The sequence below is a fragment of the Phoenix dactylifera genome, chromosome 8, assembly GCF_009389715.1.
Source record: "Phoenix dactylifera cultivar Barhee BC4 chromosome 8, palm_55x_up_171113_PBpolish2nd_filt_p, whole genome shotgun sequence".
Taxonomy (NCBI): domain Eukaryota; kingdom Viridiplantae; phylum Streptophyta; class Magnoliopsida; order Arecales; family Arecaceae; genus Phoenix; species Phoenix dactylifera.
The window spans coordinates 29,043,413-29,064,645 of NC_052399.1; the positions used below are offsets into that span (position 1 = coordinate 29,043,413).

General features: G+C 38.4%; 2 protein-coding genes across 9 annotated transcripts; one reads left to right on the forward strand and one right to left on the reverse strand.

Annotated features, from left to right (window-relative positions):
* Positions 1-1,636: 1,636 nt before the first annotated feature.
* On the reverse strand, positions 1,637-8,286 carry LOC103709325 (protein FAR1-RELATED SEQUENCE 5-like). Of its 8 annotated transcripts, none has more exons than XR_604433.4 (6): positions 7,817-8,285; positions 5,993-6,095; positions 3,009-4,877; positions 2,871-2,930; positions 2,474-2,597; positions 1,637-2,250 (listed from the first exon to the last, which is right to left on the reverse strand). XR_604433.4 is itself a non-coding variant. In XM_026805522.2 (6 exons), exons 1-6 carry the CDS (start codon positions 7,894-7,896, stop codon positions 2,535-2,537), a joined length of 2,091 nt encoding a protein of 696 aa, XP_026661323.2. In that variant the 5' UTR covers positions 7,897-8,286; the 3' UTR covers positions 1,795-2,534. The 8 variants fall into 8 exon arrangements, 5 of the variants coding, with proteins under 5 accessions (XP_026661323.2, XP_008792841.2, XP_038985390.1 ...); XR_604431.4 differs by having other exon boundaries at positions 1,637-2,294; XM_026805522.2 differs by having other exon boundaries at positions 1,795-2,597; positions 3,009-3,238; positions 3,323-4,877; positions 7,817-8,286.
* A 5,280-nt stretch (positions 8,287-13,566) lies between these two features.
* On the forward strand, positions 13,567-14,610 carry LOC103709326 (ethylene-responsive transcription factor ERF017-like). The gene has a single exon (XM_008794623.4). It carries the CDS (start codon positions 13,654-13,656, stop codon positions 14,203-14,205), a length of 552 nt encoding a protein of 183 aa, XP_008792845.2. The 5' UTR covers positions 13,567-13,653; the 3' UTR covers positions 14,206-14,610.
* Positions 14,611-21,233: the final 6,623 nt, after the last annotated feature.

Genomic DNA, 21,233 nt, shown 5'->3' on the forward strand with positions numbered 1-21,233 from the left:
GTCATAGTGGCAAGAGTTCAGAGAGGGAAAGAGAGGAGTAAGGGACGAGGAGTTGGTGGTGATCGATGGCAGCGGCGACAACGGAGAATGGTAGAATAAGAGTAAGGGAGGAGATGATGGTGCTAGTAGTTGACAACAACTGGGGGATGGTGAGGTAAAGGATTGAAGAAAACCGGTGGTGGCATCGCTGATGGAAGCAAAGGTGGAAGCAGCTGTAGTGGTTTGGGTTTGGGTTCAGACGGCAATAGCTTGTCTAGTGTCTTAGAATGATGGCCATGGCTTGTGGGCAATCTATGCCAAGGAGGGAGGGAGAGAGAGAGAGGAAGAACGGATTTGAGTTTAGGGTTACCATCGAGATAGCCATTGTCAATGTCGCCACAATTGAGGTCATCACTTGTCAAGGCCATAATTAGGGTACTTTTCCTTCCCCTCCGAGGTTAAGGTTTTAAGAGTGGAAGTGGGGAAGAGGAGGAGTTTGAAGTGGGTTAAGGCTTCTAGTTCCTCTCTAAGACTCTAAGGTGGTAGAATGTGGAGAATGAGGGCCTACAAAATTATATGTACACCCTCATTACAAAACTAGGTAAAAACTTCTTTTCATAAGCATTGTTTAGTATTCAGATAACAAAATCTACAAAGGGTGTGATAGGGGCTAATTTGCAAAATATTTTAGCATTGGGGGTAGATGTACAAATTATAACTTGACAGGGATAAATATCCAAGAGGTATTTTTACAGGAGTACTATATATATATATATACACATACATACATACATATATATACATATACATACATACATATATATACATATACATACATACATATATACATATACATACATACATATATATACATATACATACATACATATATATACATATACATACATACATATATATATATATATATATATATATATATATATATGTATCATATATATATACATACATACATATATATACATATACATACATATGTATCATATATATATATATACATACATATGTATCATATATATATATACATACATATATACATATGTATCATATATATATATATATATATATATATATATATACATATGTATCATATGTATCATATATATATATCTATACATATGTATCATATGTATCATATATATATATATATACATATGTATCATATGTATCATATGTATATATGTATATACATATGTATCATATGTACATATGCATATACATATGTATATATGTACATATGCATATACATATGTATATATGTACATATGTATATGTATATATATATATGTAGGTGATGCTTCTCTTGATGCTGAGAGGTAGCCATTGTGCCTCACAGAGGAAGTGGAATCAAACAAACCAAAATAAACTGGGGCTGTATCTTAGGTTGGATTCCAGTGTCACAAAACTATGATTTCAGTGGAAACAAGCTTATTTACAATGCCTCTGTCGACAGTGCCAACTGGCGGAGCCAATAAACTCTTCTGCATGGTTACAAGAGACTTGAGTGCAACCCTGTTCTTGCTCTGTTTTCAGCTGGGTTCCACCATCCTGGCTCTCAAAAAAAAAAAAATTGTGTGTGTGTGTGAACAAGAAGTGCACAACAATAGGTAGACTATATACATAAAGACTATCAACAGTCTAAGCTGGCAAAATCATCAACATTAATGCTGCAAACTTGATTCAGGATATCAAATGAATCCAGCCTGCATGCATTCTATCTGCAAGTTCTCTCTTTTGAAGCCTTGTTTAGCAAAACAAACTCCTTGATCCATTGGGAGAAAAGAAAAAAAAAAGGAATGAGAAAATCTGGAGAACATGCTCTCCAATGAATTATGTGTTCAAATTCCTATACAAAGATAATTCTTTGCTATTATGCCATTGTCCTCAACTGGGTCTTTTCCTTATGGGCAGGCAATCTTGGCGAGGCTCATTAACATATGCCATGATCATGCAATATAACAATTAACTACACCTTGAGAACAGCTTTTTGGATCATAAATTACAACAGAGTTGTATTGGTGCTTAATACATGATCGAACTGTATGCCATGGAGCTTGCCAAACATACAACAAACCATTCAGGATGGACATAGGCGTGAGATAGCAAACCAGTCTCACAACACTTTGCCCGCCTATCATGCTCCAGGCTGCATTTACCTTTGAGAATCCAACTTCTGGCATTCTACCGTATGGTAAGCTGCTTAGCGTGTTGATGTTAGACATACGAAAACTCCCTCATATGACTAAATTGTCACTGCTTTATGCCATTGAAAAACAAGAATTATAAGATCAATCTGCCTGTACTAGGAGAAGCACAAAACATGAAATCAAAGCATACTATCAGCCAATGGGAAAGTACAAACTGATATTTTCATTATATTGAGATCAGCAACTATCATGGCTGAAAGAACTGCGAACCAAATTGTTCTTTTGTTTTTGGTCATGCTTGTTTATAAAATAGATGAAGACTAGTATACCATGCATAACAATTGATCCACTGTCAAGATTGATGATGCCTCAATGACCATGGTTGATCCTCTAGTGGTTCGACTGAGAACTACCAAAGAATTGCTGGGATTGCATGTCCAGGGTTGAGTAACCCTGCAAAACATTCAAAAAGAAAACAAAACGATATCTTGAATCAATTCTAAAGCATTAGAAACTATGTTCTAAAGCATTAGAAACTATGTTAAGATGATATGAATCCAAGAAGCAGCAATTACAATGTATTATATGGACACTTTTCAATCACCATACATTGTCTATGTGTTTTGCTTTCTTGACAGTAAGGCTATTATGTAATCTTGCCAAGGAGCTTCAACAAACCTTTCATATATTAAAAATTTTAAAAATATGCTTTGAACTAAGTATTACCTGACCTAACTGAGTGCTTCCACTTAATGGTTGTTGATGTAAATCAGAAACTGGAGATAACTGTATTATAATAAATATACTATCAATATCAAAGTGAAAACACTAGCCTATTACCTTGAACATGTATCTGAGTATTACCTGATTAAATTGTGTCATGCCATGAAATCCTTGGTGATGAGCATATGAAGATAAAGGAGGGTGCAATGAGGTCATTGTAGAAGACCCTGGTTCGCCATCACTTGCAACTTGAGTGTCCTTTTCTGTCCCTGTCTTAGCATCTCTCCTCCATCTCTTCAAGAAATAACGTTCTGGTAGCTCTTTAATGTTTCGAACATCAAGCACTTTTAATACATGACCACATTGAACCCCTACAAACTCAAACTTTTTACAACTACAAGCAACTGAACAATCAGATGAGTCTAATCTAACAAAGTGTTCTTTAGATTTCTCACCCACAGTTATTTTAAACTCCGATATTGTTCCAACCTCGCCACAATTGTATAGCATACAATCCATGAATATCTCAAACTCCTTCCGAAACATTTCAAACATTGTAGGAGTATACAAATTAGCAGCTTGCCTCAACATCTTTGAAGGAGGAATTCTTGGGAAACTTTGGCTTGCATGAAAATCAGCTTGTAATTCTGCATACCTATGTTCATCCACCACTCTTTCATACTGTTTAAAAAACGACAAGAGATCTAATTGTGGACTTAAATATTTCTTTAGGATACTATTTATGTTAGCATTCTGTAGAGTGCTTTTCATATCACCACAAAATATTTGCCTGCCATATACCAAAGCCCACTTCTCCCTTTCTTCAAAAAGCTTTGCCAACCACTCATTGTTCCTAAGATCATATTTCTCTAACAGTGTTCTCCATGCTGCTACAAACTCTTCCTCATCTTCACAATCATAAATACATCTGTTGAAATCCTTTGCAAAAATTTTTGAAGCTTGAAAGGCATGATTTAGGTGCTTAACAGCATTTTGATAGACTTGCCACACGCAAAGACGGTGACTTGTGCCTCGCCACACCTCAGCAATAGCATTACTTATTGCCACAGAATTGTCTGTCAGAATTGTCTTTGGTTGTTTTCCATGCATTGCAAGCTTGAAAGTCTCAAGCAACCACTTGAAAGATTCTGTGGTTTCATCATATAGCAATGCTGCGCCAAATATAACAATCTGCTTATGGTGATTCACACCAAGGAATGGTGCAAACGGCCTACCATATCCGTTTGCTTTGTAAGTTGTGTCCAAACAAACTACATCACCAAAGTAGTTGAAATCCATTACAGACTTTGAATCAGCCCAGAAAATGTTGGTCAATTTATCATCCTCATCAACTTGTAGGGCATAAAAAAATGATCGGTCATTAAGCTGCATACTTTGTAGGTATTTTAACACGGATTCCGCATCTCCCGTTCGCATAGCCTTCATACGTTTTGATCGAAGACCTATCTTATAATCTGCAGGGAGAAATTGAACATTTCGAAGACCTCCAACTTGTCTTCTTGCAGGCTCATTAGTGGACTTTGGTGTCGTTCCTGAATCATCTGACAAATCTGCTTCAGCAGCTTGAACTTCAGTTGTTATCCTCTGAGACCTTAGCATGTGCATTGCCGAAGGGGGAGCTGGCTGATGGTTATGGTCAGGTACAAATTCGGTGACACGATATTTACCACTAGGCATAAGTTTAATGGTCATACGTGCAGGGCAACCAATTCTAGTCTCTGGCCTTGGTCTCTTCACTTCCCTTGCTCCCTTTTTGTCCTTGCGGAAACCTTCTCTTGAACAAACCAATGTTCTTGATCTGGTAACATTTTCAGATGATTTATCTAACCAACCTTTTCGTACGCTGAAACCTATCATCCCAGCATACCTATTGTAAAATTCATATGCCTTATCTTCATTTTCAAATTCCATATCAACTTCTGGCACCATTTTCGAATTTGCTATGTCTTCACTAGGAGCATCATAGTCGAGAACTTTTCTCTGTTTTCCCTGTTTGTGCAATTCTAAAATTATTCATCAGTTACCGAGTAAGTAACAGAACAGTAGCTTGATAGCTACATTCACCGATGGATGACCGAAAATAATCATATTATAAGAAAGAAATTTGATCAAATTGGATTGACAGGGTACCACACAATAGAACCCACTTAAAATGATCATTCACAAAAGTGAAGGCAGACACATATACAAATTCATGCATGCGATATATCCATGTTATGCTATTTAGAAGACCATCCGATGTATCTATCTTCTATTTGGGACAACTTAACAAACAGGGCAAACACTCTGCTACATTGAACAGAGTATTTCAAGCAAAAAAGTAAATCAAACAACATATCAATAAGGGGTTTTAGTCACTTCAGAGTTAATAAAAGTGAAAAGGCAGAAAGTTCGTTCAAATGGTACAAAGCCTAAAAATGAATGGATGGCTTACATTTAGTTAGTCGCAAGATATGCACAACTACACATGTAAGAATGCATATAGATATTAATATGCGATAACATTTCTCCATAGCACTTAATAAATAACTTTTTTATTATACTAATGATACTTATACAACACTTTTAAATAGTTCATTAGGGCATGTTAAGTCTACATAACGAGCTATCTTCATGACTGGCAACTTAGGTGTCTGCATAAGTCCAACTAAGCTTCAAAAGGATCAGAGCATCAAATGGGCAGGTTGACGTTCTCAATGATTCCATCATGATTTTCTTTCACTGCTTTCTCTCATGGTAAACTGCTTGTTTTTCCCAAAATTTTTATCAAAAAAAGATGCTGGGACCTTTACAGTCAAAACTTAGTTCAACCATTCATTTAGTTGCCCTGACATGAACGAGTACATTGTGAAATTAGAGCACACTGACACCAAGTTGCACATTTTATATTGTTTTGTATGACTTCTGAAGAATGACTTGGTAGCAGTGAAATGTGATTCCCACTTGTGCAAATTTTAACTATACTGTTGCTACAGCAGACAGTGTAATATCATGTATATCTTAACTGCACATGTTCCAACAATTGATATATACCAGGAAAGAAATACTAGGAACCAAAATAATGTTATCATCAGAGACACACATACCAGGAAACAAATAATTACCTTTTTCCAAGCAATGCCACATGCATTGCACAGAGTTCTTCGTCCCTCGGGGCCACGGCGCATATGTGATGTAAACTTTGCACTAATACCACAATTAAGACATCTGGAAAAAATTAAGGAAAGTCTCATATCAGAGCATCCCAATTCTTTCAGTCACACAGTCTATAATCAGAGTTGAATAACTTGCACATTGCAATTCAGGGAAATATCTTGCATAGCATTTGTAGGCAGGAGGTAGGATTAATTATAATATACAACTAGACACCAAGCTTCAGCTATGATCACCATGGGACTTCTACCAATTAAAATTGCAATATACTTTTGGTGCTGTTCCATGCAAGCAAAATGCATTACTGCTTGATTAAATTAGAAGTTGTGTCAGATGCAACTGAACTTAAGAAATCAATCAACTCATTGTTCATTATATCCAATATTAGATAGAACCATAGTCACACTATTGGCCAACCTGCAGAGAAGTTCTCAGAAAATTTTCAAACTCCTGATGACAAATTTTTTTATGTCTTAGTCTTTTCAAGGAAGATGACAATATCATTGAGAATATTTTTGAAATTTAGGAAAGTTATAAAGCCAAGGAGGACATATGATTTTATCCTAAGAAAGACATCAAAAAGATGCTTGGAGAAACGGCAGAAAAGACGACAAAATCCAACAAGATGAACTCCTAGGAACTAAGCCAAGGTAGCTAAAGAGTATACCCAACAAAATGATAAAAAAAAGAAGATTAATGAACTCATTTGAATACTTTGATCTCTTCCAAAGTGATGCGGTAAAAGACCACCACTCAGCTCATTGTTCATTTGACAATGCCATTGAAGCTTTCCTCTGACATTCACAAATTCTCTAAGATAATTCTACAAGCATGTATTGCACATTTGTACACGATTTCCACTTGGAACAAAGTTGGAGAACTTTGAAAAATCTAAGTAAGATTGTGTGGGGACTTTAGTTATGTGAAATTGTACTTCAAAGGATCACTGTAAAATGAAATATCATAACCAAGCACCATTCCTTGTCTTATTCCTTTGTACTGTTTTTCAGCTTACCAGCATGGTGCAGTTATATACTCCTTGTAACTTATGGTGTCAGTAAATACAATCTGAATCAAGTAATATCAGTTGGCATGCTAAAATACACAGAGATACTACAAGTAGAAATAGCATATAACTATTCGACCACAACTTGTAGGAAATATTAAGACTAAAATTCCTTAGCAACGCTATTTTATTGTTAGATTGTGGATTAAAATTGTCAATACAGCATATCAAGTTAGTCATATTAGACAGCATCCAACATTCATATCTAAGTCAGCATGCAGCGCATAGACCGCCAAACTGACTGGAGTATGATACTCAAATACCTAAAGATGGCAACTTAGACTTGTAAATGGAATGAAAAGACTTCAAAGAACAAACACAAAGCTGGTGTCTTTCTTCACCATTTTGTACCCGTACTCCTCCTCATTAAGTATGACAAAACGACCCTATTTTCCGACAAACCAGCATCTGCGTGGCATATGATTAACTAGACCTTTAAATTTGTGCTTAACTACACCAGAATGAGGTATCTGGGACAAAAAAAGAAGCTCATTACCCAGCAGGGTGCGCTAAAGGACAGAGAAATTTAGCTATCACGATTCACGACTACATAAACGGTGAGTAAAAACAATGAGCCGAACCCATTTACAGAAGGGGAAAAAAGCTTTTTTTTTCCTCCAATATCCTTCGAGTTCACTCCAAAATTAAGCCCGTTTGCATGGCGAAAGGAGAAAAGCAAATAATAGTCATTAAATGGTGTGATTCGTACCGGGGAGGCACCGCCAATCCATCATCTCCACGATTGTGGTGGACCTCCTGCTCCTGCTCCTGCTCCTGCTCGTAGGGCATCTCGCCGTCGCTTCCGCCGCCGCGGATGGTGGCGCTCAGAGGGCGGCCCGGTGGCCCATTCAGTGGCCACGGTTCTCGCCGCCTCCTCTCTTTCACTGACCAGAACGGATAAAAAGGATCTTTGTCCCCTAAATTTAAGTGGAATCAAGTCGAATTCACGCTTTTCTTTCTTTTCGGTAGAAAACCAAATGGAAGAAGAAGGACGAAATCCCTAACCCTTGATTGGGATCAAATCCGACGGAAAGACTTCGAAACAAGTAGGGATTTGCGAAACCCTCGGAATTCTGGTCGGATGCTCTATAGAGATTTTATTAGGGGTTCATTCCATTTGGTTGGGGGGTGGAAGAAAGCTGATACAGTGGGAAGGAGAGGCAGGTGAGAAGTCCGGTTTTCAAGCAAGAAGACGAAGGACAGAAAGAAGCCATACAGCCGTCTGACACGCGTCCCGTTTTACCAGGGTTTTCCACCTGCTGGCGTGACAGGTGACGCGTGGCAGTAGGAGCCTGCAGCTAGCTACCTTTTGATGTACGGAGGTAAAGAGGTTGATTACGGGTATATTTGTATCTCGAGATTGGATGATACAAGAAGCTTAAATTATTTTTTTGATAAGAAAACCTTAAATTACTTCAAAAAATAGCATTACAAGGCCCAGAAATGACCTGGTCCGCCGCCATATCAGCCAAACTGATTCCAACTCTGATATGGTGGGGGTGGGGATTATCCATAATATTTTTATTACTAATAATAAATAGAGTTTTTTTTTGCATAAATATTTTTCTAAATATTAAATTTTGTATAAATAAATTTTTTAAATTGATATTTGCATGTATATCCTCATAAAATACTTATTTTTTCATTCTTTTTTTATTTTTGTTTTTACATATATATATATATATCCATGCATAAAAAAATTAACGGTTTTAAATTAAAATAACTACAATATCCTTAATAGGTAGACATACAAATAGATCGCGATCCGATAGTAAAAGAAGAAGACAGAAACAATAGCGTAATTTTAAAATTTTATTTTATTTTTAATTAATAAATATGATTTTTTTTAATATCGTTAGAACAACCATTATATTACAGGCATTAGTACAATAACAGAGTTTTACGAGGGTATACATGCAAATATCAATTTTGGAAGGATATTTATGCAAAATCTGATAAATAATATTAAACAACTAGTATAAAGGTAATTTTAATTTTAAAAAGATTATTCTAATAATATCACTTGAATTATAATGAATAACATAAATGATTTAATATTATCGGCAAGTACTTATATTAATGTTTATTTAATTAATAATAATATATAATAATCTGACTGGCTAGATCTAATATTGGGAGTTAGATGTCACCCTGATGAAAGCCGGAGCATGGGGAGGAAATGGCACATTAGGGATAATAGGACAAGATGAACTTAACACTTGGTTCTTTTGTTGACTGTTATCTTAAATTTAGTACTAGGGTAGGCCAATGTTTTGCATACACTTATACTCAACCCGTCAAACCGGTCTGACCTACTACAATGGTTCGACCACACGTCAATCATGTTCACCATATCATGACCTCGAACCAAAGCAATAATTGATCAAATATCAAGAACTAAGCAATAAAATAATCATACTCTTAAAAAAAAATTAGTTTTTTTTATTTAAATGTAAAATTATCAAATTTCTGGACACTATTTTATTCAAAAGATAATTGAGAATACTAAGTCCTTAATTTATAAGTAACCATTGAAATCACTACTACATGAGAAATCTCAGTCCCAAATTTGAGCAATTTTGATGAAGATAGTTTGTCTTTCCAAAACCATTGGGAAGCAAACATTGTCCATACTTGTTAATGAAACTATAATAGGGAACTAATCTCCTTCCTAGTAACCTTCCAAATAATTAATCATCTATTCATCTTAAGCAGCTGCTAGAAGCCTTGTATATGATATCAGTCTATAATAATAAGGAATATGTGAGTTCAACAACCCAATAAGCTAATATTTATAATACACCAAGTGATATCAAGCTAGATGATAGAATTTTGATAGCAAAATAAATTTTAATATTTTGAGAAGATTATTATAAACCAGCACCAAATAGCTGAGAAAAAGCTAGAATGATTATTAGCATCAACATATTTTATTATAAAGATTATCATTAGTAATTATCAATGTGTTAGGAGTTTGCCTTAATCTTTAAAAGAAGACAGCGTCTCAAATAGCTCACAAAAAATATAACTTAAATGTATTAACATATATAAAGAGGTAGGGTACGTATTGACTAAATATAATACAAACTCTTTATTGGTTGGGGCACATAAACTCCAAATAGAATTAAATCTTGGCACTTTCTAGATTTATAGTTTCATATATTGACAAAATACATGAATCATTAGGTGAACCAACACAAGGCTTTAATTGAATACATTCAGCATCGCCTGTAATAGGTCCTAATCTAATTTCTAGTTCATCTAGTTAAATTCAGAAATTCCATATAGCTTTTTGACTTATGGTCGTTGAAAGCTTGTTGTATGCAATCCTCAGCATGCTTTTATGAACCTTGAGTTCTAAAGTAATGCCACTAGCTTGCCATACACAAAGAGTATTTGGTACTCACATAGAGCTGTATTACATCAGTAACCCTTTTTGTTTACAAATTTAGGTGCAATTTATAGGTCTATGAAACGGAAAAATATGAAGGGCAACAACTAATGCAGTTTGTAGGGTTCTGGAGGGTCAATACCAATAATATGGATCCAAATTTTATACTTACCTAATTTTCAGCTAGATTTTGGTGCGGACACTAATGCCAGATCAGCCAGTCGCCACATGATCCTACCAGTTCAGCGGAACCATCTAGTTCAGTTAGCATGATTTTATGTTATAGGTTTATTTGCATATTGTCATTTTGGGGCTTTATGGAATTGTTTTTTTTTGGAAGAGTCTTTTTGTTATTTTGTGGCTCTATATATATGGGTTCGTACATTGTTTAGGGTTATACTATGATGAATGAAATTTGGTTCTCCTTCTTCAAGTGTGAAACTCTGAGCGGGGCTAGGTGCGAAGCCTCCTCCCTCCTCTCTACTTCTTCTCTATTTCTCCTCTCTTTCTTTCTCTCTTTGGGTCCTGCATCATATTTCCTCCCATCCTATCCATGCTCGAAAAAATAATAAATAAATAAATAAAGATGTGCGCTACCAAAAAAAAGGTCTACATCTTATGCCATGAGGTGATGTAAAGCTTAGGTTTGATATACATTGGTTGGGCTTCATACCATTAATGTGAAAGTGTACATCCACATGGCGAAAAAGAGACTATCTGACCAAATTGGAAACAGCCTGCTCGTAGGCCCCAAACGGCGGGGAAACAGCCAGGGTAGCAGTCAGTCCAAGACCCTGCGTGGAAACAGACACAGATAGCCGGTGACGTAGATACATGGCTTCTTATGGCTTTGACGTTCCATTCAGCTGGCAGGTCCAAACGCGGTCAGAGACCAGCCCTTCTCACCCCTTGAATCTCGACGAACCCCAAAGTGGTCACAAGGGCTACGTCGGATATGTTCATGCCTTCCGTCAACGAGATGCGTCACCACTGATAGCATCAAATGGTGCCCCTTCGGCGCTCCCAAAAGTTTTTGGACATCGACAGTAGACATTTTTTTTTTTTTACTTTTTATTTTTTTTTAATTTGGTAGGATGTACTTATGTTAGAACTATATAAATTACTTTTTTTCACCAAAAAAAAAAATAGTACCCCTTCCTCACAACTCTATCCTATCATGTTTGGCTTGCACTCCATGCTCATGCATGGTTTTGAAACACCAACGAAACGCTACTGATAAAGCGAGCATAAACCGGGAACAGCCTGTGCCCAATCAAACCATCTTATAAGCTCTTTAAGAACCATCCCAGTTGCATCCACAGATTCAAATATTTATCTAAATGGAGATTTGGACTGTAATTTGAGTGTCTTTCTTGAGTTGTCTTTACCATCTGCACTTGAACGGCTGTCTTTATTTTTTTTTAATATCTCCACACTTGAAAGTACTATCTTTTTTTTTTTGATCTCCTTCAATAAATTAATAACGCATGCATGCACATGTGCATGCACATGGTTGCATGCATATATTTATACATAATATTATATAATATATATAATATACATCGGGCTACATAATTAAAATCAAATTTTTGATAAAAATTAAAGGATTACAAAATCAACTTTGGAGGATGCAAATGAAAGGTCCATCCCACGGGTTAGGATATACACTTATATAGAATATCTATGAAGAATTAATCTTTTTAAATTCTATAACCTGTATGTTACATAGGTACAAAAATAAGCCATGCATATTGTACTAGTATACTAAAATATATATGTTAGAATACTTAAAATTAGAATTCACTTTATTAATCATGATCCCATGATTTAAAACATATACAAATGAAAATAGTACACACGGTCTTTTAAAATAGGAGGAAGAAGGAATTATAAATAAACTCTCATCGGACAATAGAGTTGAAAATTTTATCTAATTTAAGATGCTCCTTACAGGTGGCAGGCATCTCTATTTATCGCTGCACGACCTTTTGAACCTTCTCGAAGTATGTAAAATATTTATTTCTCACATAATAAAGAAAGAATAAGAATGTTGCCTGTAATATACTTTTTGTAGATGTACGACTCCAGAAGTACTGTCAATACTTATTTCTTATAAATAAAAAAAATAAAAATAATCTCCATAGTATGTTTTTTGATAAAATTTATGATCCATATTGACATCAATTGATTGGATGATATCGGTGACTTTACTTGAGATTAGACAAGATCTCTAGTTTATCTTAACGTTGGATCTTTTCAAATATACCCTTATTTAATTATATGTCCAAGATTATTTCCTGATCTAGCACTCTCCATGTCAAATTTATTTGTTTCTTTAGTCAATCTAGCCACAAACCAAGTCGAATACATATCGGCTTAGCCGACGATTTGCATCGAAAAATCAATAGATTTTGATACTTAAATTATAGCAAAATATGATCTCATAAAATCATCAAAAGTATTTATTTTTGTATCCATTTGATGCATAGTTTCAAAATTAAAAAATATGTAATTTCTGTTTTTAAGCTTTTTAATAATGTAAATCACCGTCAACATGGTAGATCTCCGGCTCGAAAGACCTTATCATTATTTTTAATTATTAAAATAACATTTATTCATAAATATTATAATTACTAAAAATAATTAATATTTTTACTAATTTATATATAGTGCAAAGAGAACCCACAATACCCTGGCCTTGCACATCTAAGTTCTCATTCTAAATTCTTGCACAAATTTCACCTTTCCTGTGCAGGCCTCACACCAGAGGCAGCCAAAACCACTCCAGTCGTCACCAGGTAAGCCAGGAAGGAAGCTTATCGGAACCCCCACCTCCTCCGATAGCGACACGTTTTCTATCAGATTCACACGCTTTCAGACTCCTCTCAGTCTCCCCGCGTTCAACTCCCCAGGCTCCCCCGCGTGCCAACGTGCTCTAAACCTGACTCCCGCCCGCGGACACGTGCCAGGTGCCACTTCTTCAACCCCCCACTCGCACGCGCTTCTCCACTCCACCCCTTCTTTAAAGCTCCGCCCATTCCCCTGCCGTCATCTCGAAAACCACTTGCTACTGCGCTCTCACCTCGCCCGCGCGACACCGAGATTCGCGACGATCCAACTCACATCGTCCACGCGTCACCATCGCACCAGTCGACATGGCGAAGACGGAGGGCGCCGCCAGCGGTGAGCGGCGGTACCGCGGGGTGCGGAAGCGGAAGTGGGGGCGGTGGGTGTCGGAGATCCGACTCCCCAACAGCCGGGAGAGAATCTGGCTGGGGTCGTATGAGTCTCCTGAGAAGGCCGCAAGGGCCTTCGACGCCGCCGTCTTCTGCCTCCGGGGCCGCCGCGGCCGCCTCAACTTCCCCGACGCGCCGCCTCGGATATCCGGTGGCCGCTCCCTCAGCGCCCGCCAGATCCAGGCCGCCGCCGCCCGCCACGCCCACAACGACGACTTCGCCGACGCCGTGCCGGCGCCGGAGATGTCGCTGTCGGAGGCCGCAACGGTGGCGAGCGAGGACGTGCTCGACTGGTCGTTCATGGACCTGCCGACGGCGCCGGATGGAGTCGGGACGGATTTCCCACCGGCGACGATGGATGACTTCGCTTACGATTTCTTTCCGCCGGCGCCGGCGTCAGCGCCGCCGGATGTAGCGGAGGAGAACGGGGGAGTGGATTTCGGGGCGAATTCGTTTTTGTGGAGCTTCTAAGATTTTTTATTTGCAAGTAATTATTGTGTTTCCCCGTTCTCCTCGAAGGGTAGTCGGGGGGAACAACGGCGAGTTTTTTCAGCCGAGGGATATTTGGGGCCGCCCGCCGGGAGTTTTGAATCTGGCGGCGGCTGCCTTGCCTAATATTTGGAGCTGTTGGGTTTAACTATTTGTTCTCACACTAGAATTTAGATGTTTGCATGGAAAGAGTTTTAATATGTGCAAGGAAAAGAAATGATATTAAAATACTGCTAACTCTCTGCCCCACCCTTCCCCTCTCACTCTCTCTCTCATTCACTCTGAAATTGCTACCTTAGGAGAATTTCATTTGTATTGCTTCAACTCTGTAAGCTTTTCATTTTACAAAAAATGAATAAAGGATGGACAGACCTAACATTCACACTATTGATTATTTTATTCTTAGTGTCCTTGGTTTTGATGGTCACTTCAAGTTTACTCCTTGATTGCATTAATTGTGTATAAAAAAAAGTCAAACTATTTGTAATTAACTCAACATAAAATGACTGGTATTTTTAAGAATTAATTGTCAAATGATAGTCATCAAAAGATTAGATATTAAGTTTTTCTTTAAAGTGAGCATGAGTAATATAATATACACAATTCTAACCTAGTTGTTTGATGAAGTGTTCCATTAAGTAAAGTGTTTGTTCCAAGCAAGGTCTTACTTTTATTTGTAATTAACTCAACATAAAATGACTGATATTTTTAAGAATTAATTGTCAAATGATAGTCAAACAAAACATTAGATATTAAGTTTTTCTTTAAAGTTAACATGAGTAATATAATATATACACAATTCTAACCTAGTTGTTTGATGAAAGTGTTTCATTAAGTAAAGTATTTGTTCCATGCAAGGTCTTAACTGATAACTTAGTTTGTGTTGGTGCTAGTACCTTTCATATGGTATATATGAAAATGTCAACTCTATTACATCGGTTGACACAAATTAAAGATATTAGCTGAAACAATATCTTATATAAATTGATATTTTTAATATTTTATATATATTTTTTATTAATAAATTTTAAAGTCTTGCTTATGTATAGTTCAAAATCTCAAATTTATCATATTAGATTTTGATATCTCGATCTTAAAATATCAGTCAAAATCTGAAAAAATCTTGCTACACTCTAAATTTCTTCATTTACCATTCATCCGAGATAAATTGAGGTCTTGCATCATCTTGGTCTTCATCAGTAACTAAAATATCTAATATCTTGAGAATTTAAATCCCTTATTCTACGGATAAACTCGCTGTTGATAAGAAAACTTGGAACCGTTGTATCTACCATCATTTACCATCATCATTGATGTTGCACTAAATTTGACATTGCCACATCTGTGAAACGGGGCTCAAAGGACTTGAAAGCCCTTTTCAACTTTCCGGTGCCATGCATGCATGATTTTGGATTCTCTTTTACTGGAGACTTTTTTAAAACTCCTTGTCGGGAGAAAGATCGAGTGCCACCCTAGCCAAAAGTGGGGTGTTTTCGCTTGGTCCATGACACGTAGGAGGCTTGAGCAACCCAAAAACTTAATGTAAATGGCTACCATCAATTTTTTTAGATCTAGCATGAGTACAACCAACAAAGCCAAGAGCTGCCGTCATCTTTCAACTTATATAGTTCATAACCTATATTTTCACGACAAGCTTCCCTAAATCCAATCAAACCTTTGTTAGAGGGAAAACATATGGTGAAAATTATACCAAGTCTTCTCATCCTTGTCGATGCTAGGCAAACTTTATGCATGCGCATTAGCTTTCTGCTTGTGATTTATTAGTAATTCTCCAGCAGTATATATATCTCTTATGGTTATAATAGGTATCATCATGCACAACAAACTTATAATAAATTTCTCCATCAGTTATAATCCAGATGCATCTAGCTATAAATATGTCTACTTAATTCCATTAGCATCATCTTGCCTCGAGAGGTGTAAATATTCAATACAAGCAAATTGCATCCATTATCATAAGGCACAAGCTCCACCGAGACCCTCCGTCATGAGGCAAGTCGACAAACACAAAAAGAGAGCAAACCATGAAGGAGGAGAAACAACAAACATTTATAATAGTTGCTTTATGAGTAATGAAATAACTAAAAGATGAACATATAAAAGATAGACCTCATCAACCAGATATACTTTATCAACTAAATAAAGATAAGAAATGATGATAGACTTCATATACTAAATAAACTAAATACTAAAAGTTGAAGATAAACTAGTAATCCGCTTCTCTCCCTTTGTTGCTCCCCGCCTTCCGCCAACTCTTAACCTGAAGCTTACCCTTTTATGGATGGGAGGGTAAATCTTCTACCATTTCAAGACCCCCTTCAAAAACCTAACCACTCTTGGATTTTATTTACTTACTTATTTATTTATTAGTTCCTGGATTAGATTTTGTCTCTCGGATGACCTATAGGATGCCATCGGCATCCGCAGGCTGGCAAGAAATTGTGCTATATTTCAGATCACTCATGTGCCAGCTATTGGGTCGCTTTTTATGTGACCATGCTGCCTTCGTGTCTTCGAGATCACTCATGTACTAGGAGGTTGTTTGTGGAATAGCAATAAAACTATTTCTTTGGATGTATTAGAACTAGATCTATCCATCATACCGGTGATAGTCAATATACTCTTGGCTCATACTATATATGCATGAATGCGCGCGATGCTCCACCTAATTGGCTTGCAAACTTGGGCTCTTCTTTCTCGAGTCACCGGACTCATAATTTTCCCTCGGCGTTAATGCATCGACCATCCAATCGCCCCCCTCAATAATCCATGCAGTTCGGAAACAATCTAATCATTATTTACATATTTACAAATCAAAGTAACGTGCAATCCCATAGATAACATAAACCTTGTAAAAGTTCATAACTGAGATATATTTTCAATCCCTTTCAAAGGAAAATAAAATATAAAAATAAAACAAGAGAGAGATGATACAAAAGTAAATAATGCCATCAAAGAATTTTTATTTTTATTTTTTTTTTGGCTTAAAACGGGTTCTTCAGACAATGCGTGTCCGAATACACCCAAGAACATCAAAATACAAAATCTCACGTAGTGCCAATGACAGCTCCCGCTCTCCTGCCCACAGGGCGTATCTCGAGTGGTGTGCTGCGTATGCAGCTACCCAATCAGCCCGCATATAATTCCCTTCCAAAACCGCAAAATCCCTTCCAAAACCGCATATAATTCCACGTGGAACCACCCCGCCCAACCCCCGACACCACCTCTCTCCTGTCCTATAAATGTCCCCTCCTGAGCTCTCACTGCTCCTCTCTCCGCGATCTCTTCTCTTGTCTCTTTCGCCTCACGCCGATTCCGACTCCCTTCTCTGCGACCGTTTCCTCCTGCTGTCGGCCCTGTTCGTGGGCCCTCTCCTCCGGCGGTCCGCCCTGGGCCAACGGCAGGAGCTGCCGGGGCGTCGTCCCCATCCCGGGCCCCCGCAGCCTCCCCGTCTTCGGCCGGTAAGGCTAAAGATCCCGCGCACAGACGCCGCCACCCAGCTCATGGCCTTCTCGATCGGCTGCACCCCGGCCGTGGTCTCCTCCGACCCCGCCGTCGTCCGGGAGATCCTCTCCCATCCCTCCTTCGCTGACCACCCCGTGAAGCGCTCGGCGCGGGAGCTCATATTAATCTACTTCCGCTTGTTCTTGTCCTCCGTTCCCCTTTCTTTCCTTCTCGGTCTTGAGCTGGTATTTTATTGTGTGGCAGGAGATGATCTTCCGTGGCACGGACACCACGGCGTTGCTGCCGAATGGGCCATGGCGGCCGGAGCTGGTCGACCTCCATCCGGACGTCCAGGCCAAGCTCCGCCGCGAGATCGGCGCCGTCGTGGGGGGCCCACCGCACCGTCACCGACGCGACTTGGCGACGATGCAGTACCTCCAGGCCGTGGTCAAGGAGACCCTCCGGGTCCACCCGCCGGGCCTGCCTGTCCACCGACGACGTCCAGCTCGCCATCCCGGTCGTCCCCGCGCGGACCACCGCTATGGTCAACATGCGGGTCATCACCCACGACCCCTAGGTGTGGGCGCGGCCGGAGGAGTTCGTGCCCGAGCGGTTCGTGGTTGCGGACGGGGGTTGCTGACGTGGACGTGAGGGGCGGCCACCTCAGGCTGCCTGCCTTTGGTACCGGGCGAACGGGGTAGGGCCATGGCTGCAAGGGTCCCTTGGGCGGATCTTCGTCACGCCCAGTATATTTTACAGGCCACTTCCATCGCCCTGAAGCACAGTTATCAGTTGGATCCGGAGAGCCCAAGGGTAATGGTTGCGTCCACTTTTTGCTCCGACTTGGTGACGGATAGAGGGGTCTTTCGGGTCAAGCATGTTTTCCGTAAAACTAATAGGACTGCGGACTGAATGGCTGCTTATGTAGCTAGTCACTCTGATAGTACTATGTGGATTGGACATAGAAAATTACCCTATCAGATATGATTTATTCTTTAAAAGAAAGAAAGAATGAAAGAAAGAAAGAAAGAAAAGAAAGAAAGAAAGAAGAAGACGACGACGACGACTACGACTACGACGACGAAAGAAGATGAGGAGGAAGGTGTGCCCCGGGTACTCAAGCTGTACGTCGTGCGAGATGACCCATCCTTTCACTCCTAAGAGCCTCTCCGCTTTGGCGGTGTTTGCTTTGGAGTTTCTAGTTTGAAAGTACTAGGTAGGGACTTGGTATGCAAGCAAGAGGAGGACAATTGGGTTTATATATGTTTTTAAATATAACAATAGCAAAACATTGCTATGATTGTCTCGAAAACTCTCTGCGTCTTCCCTTCTTCATGTATGGTCTGGCTTTTAGCTTAGGGGTGGGTTGTCTTAAAATATATATTAACATGAACATTATACACAATTTTTTTTTTTTGTTGGCAGGTGGGGTAGATGTCCTCCCACCGTGACCAAGATAATGCGATTCTAATGAGCTTAATATTGAAAATATTTTGTCTAAAAAATATTATATTTTTATTTTATAAAAATATTATAAAAAATAATTTATTAGAAATAAAATTAGAAAATTGAAAAAAAAGGCCTGTCTGAATCGAATCGAGATATACATCGCCGTATTTTGCCCTCTACCTATAGATTTATCTAAAAAAGTTTGACCCGGCCGACTCGCCTATCAAAATCGAGCTTTCCACATCTCCAGCCTCGGCACTGCTGTCGACCTCCAGCCCTTCAAATCGCCAACTGCCTGCCGTCCACCTTTGCTGGAGTTAATGCCACAGTCTTCAACTACCAGATGTTTGATGAAATGCCCAGCCCGCTCAATCGCCAACTGCCTACTCTTCACCTAAGCTTGTAGATTTGTAGAACCTGGAGAGGATTTATTGGAGCAGGAAGGATACTTATAATACACAAAGCATTGGCAATGATGGCCAAGGGAGAGGACAGGGACTCTCTGATGGTAACCATCATCAAACACTGTGAATAATGAATTGTTCTCTTGGAGTTTGTAGCGGCAGAGCTCGTCACAATCTACGAAAAGGATGGAGGAGCAACGAACAAAATGAACAAGCAGAACAAAGATATGATCTGAAACTAATATTTTATGTTGTATTGGATGTAGAATGCCTCCAAGCCTTTGACTTCCATAATATTTTATGTTGTATTGGATATAATATGTATTGATTATTTGTACTTTCTGCATTGTTATTTATAATAACATGGCACAATTGGGAGGAAGTAGATATGATTTTATTTTCTCAAACAAGATTAAATCAGCCTAGAAGCTTAATGCTCTGCCTTAAGGTTAGGACACAATCTTGTTCCAATTAAGGTTGTCACTCAGCAATGTTAAAGCATCTGAGATTATTCCAATTATTTGAGACCACTTTTATGAATCATATATGGGTATCATTAGCCAATATCTTCAGAAAACATCCTGTCATTTTGAAATATCAAATTTGAGTTCATTTCGTAAATCGACACTTGATGTAGAATCAACATTATGCCTCCCGTTTTCCATCCCAACTCTCAACTTGAGACAGCATTAATAAAGAAATAAAGATTTCAATTTTAATTGAAGGAATCCAAGCATAATGATTTATATTCTAAAGATAATTAATCTCCACTGTCTTGTTGGATGATAATATGATAATACACAGCTTGAAAATTATCCACAGCAAGCATGAACCGATCATTTTAAGTAGATATATAGTAGACTGCAAAGAAATCTTCAACCAATCTTGAATTCAAGATGCATGAACGAATATTTTTAAAAAACCAACGACATATAAAAACAAATTAAAGCCGTTGTTGAAGCATTGTATTCAAAAAACAAGTGCCAAACCGAAAAAATATTAAAAATAATACAGGTGCCGGCAAGAAGATCAGATAACTCTAGACATTTGTTATGAGGTTATGACAAACAAATTCAATAGACGCATTACCAACATTTTTTGGCAGCTCATCCATCACAACATTATAAAGCCTCTCATTAATGAGGAACAACTTAGTGTCATCACAAGGTCTGAAGTGGCAATGTTGACACAACACCCTTCTTTCTAAAACGCTCGCTTCGTCCAATACGGTGACAACAATACAAGCTCAACCACATCAGAATTCCCAAAATTGAGTCTTGTTTTGGCCTGTATCAAACCCTTTGAGCCAAGCCACCATAGGTGCTAACTAAGATCACAAATGGCAGTATCTAAGGTCTCAATGTAAGTGCTAGCTAAGGTCACGATCCATAATATCTAAGGAGGTCTCGTAAAAGTAGTAGAACAAACAAGCCAGTTTCCAATCTTCCTTCTCGATATCAATATTGAATTGCTAGCTAGTGTCACGACTCATACCTCTTCCAAAAAAGATAGTTATGTATAAGCATCTAAGATCTTCTTGGTGAATAACCGATGTAGGACTAAATACATGCCCGCACGGGTCTTCACATACTCTTCTCGTTCAACCCCTGACGTCTTCGTCAGGTTAAGAGTTCAAATTCATTCAAATCTAATCATAAGCACCACGATCGGCCCATGATCAGTCTCTATGAA

Bases quoted from the DNA above. Each gene is read 5' to 3' on its own strand.
- LOC103709326 (XM_008794623.4), top strand. From the start codon at position 13,654: ATGGCGAAGACGGAGGGCGCCGCCAGCGGTGAGCGGCGGTACCGCGGG.
- LOC103709325 (XM_008794619.4), bottom strand. From the start codon at position 7,896: ATGCCCTACGAGCAGGAGCAGGAGCAGGAGCAGGAGGTCCACCACAAT. The intron at 6,096-7,816 runs GTACGAATCACA...AATTTTTTCCAG, and splicing joins GGATTGGCGGTGCCTCCCCG to ATGTCTTAATTGTGGTATTA. The intron at 4,878-5,992 runs GTAATTATTTGT...TTGCACAAACAG, and splicing joins GTGGCATTGCTTGGAAAAAG to GGAAAACAGAGAAAAGTTCT.